Source organism: Podarcis melisellensis (assembly GCF_964234715.1).
Source record: "Podarcis melisellensis genome assembly, chromosome: 6".
Taxonomy (NCBI): Eukaryota; Metazoa; Chordata; class Lepidosauria; order Squamata; family Lacertidae; genus Podarcis; species Podarcis melisellensis.
Genome location: NC_138538.1, coordinates 55020840 through 55026839, shown reverse-complemented (window position 1 = coordinate 55026839; position 6000 = coordinate 55020840). Strand labels below are relative to the sequence as shown.

The window sequence follows — 6000 nt, the reverse complement described above, 5'->3', positions numbered from 1 at the left end:
TCCCAAAGGAAACACAAAGCCTGGGTAAATGCCTAGAATCCCTGAAGTGCACCACTCAGCAGAGATTGGGGTGGTTTTGACCTATAAAGCCATATGTGACTCACAACCACAGCACCTGAAGGATAGCCTCTCCCACATGAACCAACCTGAACCCTGCATTCTTTACCTGAGGCCCTTCTCCTTGTGCCCCCTCTGAGGGAGGTGCAAAGGGTGGGAACACAAGGATGGGCCTTCTCAGTAGTGGGTCTGTTTATGGAATGCTGCCCCCAGGGAGGGAGGCCTAGCAGCAGCACTGTTTTTAAACACCAAGCAAAAACATTCTTATTTACCCAGGCCTCTGGGTCACAAGCCAGTGGGACCAGGGTGGGCTTTTTGAAGAGTGGTCAGATCACCGCCTCTTTCAGGATGGCCAGAACCACTCTCTCCTGCAAGGATACATGGATTTACCCCTGGACTCATCTGGTTATACCATTCCAGCAAGTTCTAGCAAGGCAAGGGGGCAAGGGGCAAGAAGATACATCTGCCACATTGTCCTAAGCACCTTATCTGCACCGGTAGGCTGCATCCACCAAAACTGATCCCATAATGCTGCAACAGACATTGCACCTCAGTGGAGACTGCAGTGGATATAGCATCAATATTGCTATAGAGGTGACTTTAGCCTTGAAGTGCCTTGCAAAGTATTCACAGTGGGTTTCCAAAGAGTCTAAAACTCTATTCCCTGGAGTAGGTGTTAATAGACATTTAGCAGGCTGGCTACTATCTTTGAAACTGGGAGGCAATCCACTTCACTATTGCTAGTAGGATTTCAAAAATGGCTTCAGTTCAGTTCGATTTGGAAGTAGGCTGCTTGAGACCAGATGGAAAAAAGTAGCATAAAAACTTAAGCTGGTCATCTCAGTGGAGGTATTAGTACCAGACATATGCAAAATAAGGACAGGTTATGTCATGCTAAAAAATAACCCACCCATATTTCTACTACCATAAGCCAGGTAGTAAAAAGACAGGAATTCAAAATTGTGTCTACTCTTTATAGATCAATTCTGAGACTATAGCAAAAGGCCACCTTAAGCCCCATCAAATATATTTATAAGCAGTTTTAAGGAGAAGGGAATCATACAGTGGTGCCCCGCAAGACGAACGCCTCGCAAGACGAAAAACCCGCTAGACGAAAGGGTTTTCCGTTTTGGAGGCGCTTCGCAAAACGAATTCCCCTATGGGGTTGCTTCGCAAGACGAAAAAAATCTTGCATCCCCCCGCGGGTTTTTTTTGCTTTTTTTGCCCTTTTCTTAAGCTAAGCCGCTTATCAGCTGTTTCGCTGATAAGCCGCTTAACAGCTGATCGCTGGAAGCCGCTTGACAGCTGTAGCGCTAATCCGCTAAGCTGTCAATGGGCTTGCTTCGCAAGACGAAAAAACCGCTATACGAAGAGCCTCACGGAACGGATTAATTTCGTCTTGCGAGGCACCACTGTATTTTGCCTGCAGTATGTTATCAAGTTTCAGACTGACTGTCTAGAAGAAAGGAACTGTCTGAGAAGTGACAAAAGACAAGGGGCCTGTTCGTTCATCAGAGATCACAGGATGAGACAAAGGACAAGGGGCCTGTTCATTTGTCAGAGATCACAGGATGAAGGGAGATCACCATGCTGAGATTCAACATTGTTAGTTTGTGGCCAAGGTGGTTGTTAGGGCTGTTGTGGGTTGTCTTACTCACCCTCTCCATCAGCACCGCAATCTTCAAGAATTAAAAGTCTACCCTGCAAGAGGCTTGACAGGCCTCCATCTGATCACAGATCCCCTATCCAGCTGAACATACATATTTTCTACTACCCATGTGAGAGGGCAAGATTTCAGTAATCCATTTGATTACTTCATATGACTACGAGATGGCACTGTGGACGAAGGCTGGCACAACAAAACTGACAACACTTTACACCACAAGTTAGAACATAGATGGAATGCACAACCCTACCAACTTCAGTAGGAACACAATATTCTTCCTCCTTGTGTTAATTTAACATGGTGACCACAAAAATATTAACTCAAAAACATTAGTAATTGTTGAACTTCAACAAGTATCACAATGACCCTGTGAAAATTCTACACACAGGTAAAGATGGCACAGTATCATATACAGGTATCTGTGATTCACCAAGGAAAGGGAAAGAGACAAAAAAAAGTAAGAAAAGAAGAACTGAAGCAAAAATCAAGTTCTCAGACCATGTGCAACCAGTGGAGCAGCAGCAATTATTTGCCAGCACAAGACTTCCACTGGGCCACTGCTGCCATACGTAAGTTGATGTACCATCATGATTAAGAGTGTGTTTTGAACCAGAATGCCACTGGTTCATGTCTCATGGCCTCATCCTGGTGGCCTTGAACTTCCTAGGTAGCTTTAAGCAAGTCACTATTCTCTCTCAGTATATTTGCAATATGACAATACTAAAATAATAACACCTTTAATGTCATTGTACAGCCTGTGTGCAATGAACGAGCCTCCCCCCCACACACTCAATCTCTTATCGAACAACACACCACCTCGCAAGTCAATTTCGCTAAGGCAACGATCCCTTGCGATGTCATCTAGCAGACTCAAGGGACAGCTCATGATATCATGTGCTGTATTCACCACCCTCTGTAAAGACTTTCTGTCCGTGGCTGTCAGGCCAGCATACCCACACTGTGATACAATATGAAAGGACACTTTCTATTGTGGACCGGTAGAAGGAGTTCATCAGTTGTTGTTTAACATTACTTTCGCAAGACCCTGAGGAAATGGAGTCTCTGTTGGGCCTTTCTGACCACCTGAGTTATGTTGATTTTCCAAGTGAGGTCCTCACTAAGGTAGACTCCCAGGAATTTAAAGGAGGAGACTCTCTCCACACAGCCCCCCCCCCGATATATAATGGGGCAGGTTCCCCTCTCTTCTTCTGGAAGTCCAACACCATCTCCTTTGCCTCACTAATATTTAGGTGCAAGTTATTCTCTAAGCACCATGTGGATACTTTTTAAACCTCCCCACTGTATGCTGTTACATCTCCCCCTGCAATTAGGCCTACTTTGCAAGGTTGTTACATGCAAAGATTATTGCAATAATTTATGGAAATGCTATAAACAGCAGAAATGGTCTAAATTGTTCTCATAAATGCTACGTTATTTTTAGATTTTCCTACTAAAATCTGAATGGTTTAATCATAAACACATTCTGTTAAATAACATTCCTCCAGAGGAAAATGGGATTTGTTCTGCTGAGGTTTTGAAATTTAATTTATGCCCCTATAAGTATTTGTCTATTCATAGCCATCTCTATCTTGATCTGAGAAGGGAAAACCCAAATTATGTCCATACTAGGAACACTGGGAGGGACGCGGGTGGCACTGTGGTGTAAACCACAGAGCCTAGGGCTTTCCGATCGGAAGGTCGGCGGTTTGAATTCCCGCGACGGGGTGAGCTCCCATTGCTTGGTCCCTGCTCCTGCCAACCTAGCAGCTCAAAAAGCACACCCAGAGTGCAAGTAGATAAATAGGTACTGCTCTGGCGGAAAGGTAAACAGCATTTCTGTGTGCTGCTCTGGTTTCGCCAGAAGCGGCTTAGTCATGCTGGCCACATGACCCGGAAAAACTGTCTGTGGACAAACACCAGCTCCCTCAGTCAGGAAAGCGAGATGAGCGCCGTAACCCCAGAGTCATTTGTGACTGGACTTAACTGTCAGGGGTCCTTTATCTTTACCTTTTTAGGAACTCTGGAAGCTCTGCCACTGAGCTATGGCCCTTTCCCACATGCTGTCCACACAACAACCTGAATACAAAAATGTCTGCCATCTCTCACCTAAATTAAAATGACTTCCAATAAATATGTTTAGTCAGTTTTAATTTCTGAAAAATAATTCAGAATTTATGTTGCCCAGTATGTATACATTTTTTTTTTAAAAAATCTTAAGACACATTACTACTATTCAACGGCTTTTTCGTCACAAAACTCAGATTGTAATTTCTCCACGTTTCATGTAAGCATATTCAAAGAATTTGTTTGGTGGGAAATAGAACCTTCAACATTTGTGAGAAGAGTTAAAATTATTCACCAAGATGTAAAATACCGATCATGGATTTTGCACTGTAGAAATCGTGGTCAATGGCTGGTCCACTTGTGATACTGTAGTAGAAGAAGGTGGTATGGTAGTATTGTCAGGTTCTGACTTTAAAATATTCTGCGTCTGGTCTGATTGTGATATTTCAGTGGAGAAGGGCCCTGTGATAGCATTGTCAAGTACTGGCTTCGAAATTATCAATGCTTGGTCTACTTGTGATACTGTGGTAGAGTAAACCCCTATGACACCACTGTCAGTTTCTGACATTGAAATTGCCAGTGCCTGGTCTACTTGTGATACTGTAGTGGAGAAAATCCCTATGACAGCATTGTCAAGTCCTGTGTTAGAAATTGCCTGTGTCTGGCCTGCTTGTGATACTTCAGTTGATAAAGGCCCTGTGATAGCATTGTCAGGTTCTGACTTCAGAATTGCCTGTGTCTGGCCTGTTTGTGATGGTTCGGTAGAAGAAGGCCCTGTGATAGCACTATCAGGTTCTGACTTCAGAACTGCCTGTGTCTGGCCTGTTTGTGATGCTTCGGTAGAGGAAGGCTCTGTGGTAGCATTGCCAGGTTCTGACTTCAGAATTGCCTGTGTCTGGCCTGTTTGTGATGCTTCGGTAGAAGAAGGCCCTGTGATAGCACTGTCAGCTTCTGACTTCAGAATTGCCTGTGTCTGGCCTGTTTGTGATGCTTCAGTAGAGGAAGGCTCTGTGGTAGCATTGCCAGGCTCTGACTTCAGAACTGCCTGTGTCTGGCCTGTTTGTGATGCTTTGGTAGGCTCTGTGATAGCACTGTCAGGTTTTGGCTCTGAGATGGTTGGTTTCTTTAGTGTCACATCCTTTGAGGTACTTGGTTCTTTGACATCATATAAACAATGGTCTGGCTGAACTCCTTGCAATACTTTACTAGATCTTGTGAGATCATCGTCAGATTTTGATTTTGAAATAGTTTTCTTCAGTTGTGGTGACACATCATTAGAGGTACTCTGCTCTTGATTATCTGGCTGTTGTGGAACAGGAACCAGGTCGTTTTTTGGGGGCACGGTGTTGGAACCATTTTCCATGGTCACGGATTGTTGGGAAGAGACATCATCACGTACATCATCACGTACATCAAATAATGATTGTATGCTGTCACTGGACCGAGAGGGAAGCACAATCGCTCTGGATCTTATAGTCAAACCTCTACATGATATTTCTGAACTGCCTTCTGTATCAGAGCTGCCATATATTTCCTTCATAATAACAAATTCCTCTTTGGAACATGTTTTAGTAGCTGCAATGAAAAGGGTCACATTGTTCATTAGAAGTGCATGATTTAAAAAATGTAACCATATCATAAATTTTTATTAGATAAAATGAGGAAGGGGATGAGCAGAAGCTGTCTTTACCAGCCCTTCCTTTCACTGGCAGTCCCATGACATCCCTAAAACGACTCCCTCAAGAGATGGAGGACCCTGATGAATGGAGAGGGCTGTGGCACAAGGGAAGGGGGAGATAGTAAAGGTCAAGGAGAAGCAGATTCTGCTTACAGATGCCTGATTTTCAGTGATTTTAGTGTATTTGATACAAGCAAATGAGTTCAGTGTTCCTTCTACACATGTGCATGGACGTAGCTAGGATTTATTTGGGGGGCAGGCCTTTTGTTCGGGGGGAAAGAACCTCAGTTTGCTATGTATTTTTATTTATTTGTATTGATTCGGGGGGCAGCTGCCCCCTCCCTGCCCCCTCGGCTACTCCCATGCATATGTGCTATTTTTCCTGTGGTGTAACTAATTATTAATATTTTTGTGTATTCGTTAATTATTTGTATTTCATATCTTCAGCCCCTTGAAAGGGTCCTCGCAGTATATAGGAAAACATGCACAAGCATAAAAGGGCATAAAAACATATTTAAAAAGTAAAGAATAAAGC

The 6000-nt window shown here is 43.6% G+C and overlaps 1 protein-coding gene across 5 annotated transcripts in view; it reads right to left on the bottom strand.

Moving 5' to 3' along the window:
• Positions 1-3854: 3854 nt before the first annotated feature.
• LOC309371359 (uncharacterized protein) overlaps positions 3855-6000 on the bottom strand; it is a 33562-nt gene continuing 31416 nt past the window's right edge. For all 5 annotated transcript variants that reach the window (XM_081913925.1, XM_081913927.1, XM_081913926.1 and 2 more), the window contains one exon: positions 3855-5362. In XM_081913925.1, the coding sequence (XP_081770051.1) occupies positions 4101-5362 (1262 nt within the window). In that variant the 3' untranslated portion in view covers positions 3855-4100. The remainder of the gene's footprint in view (positions 5363-6000) is intronic.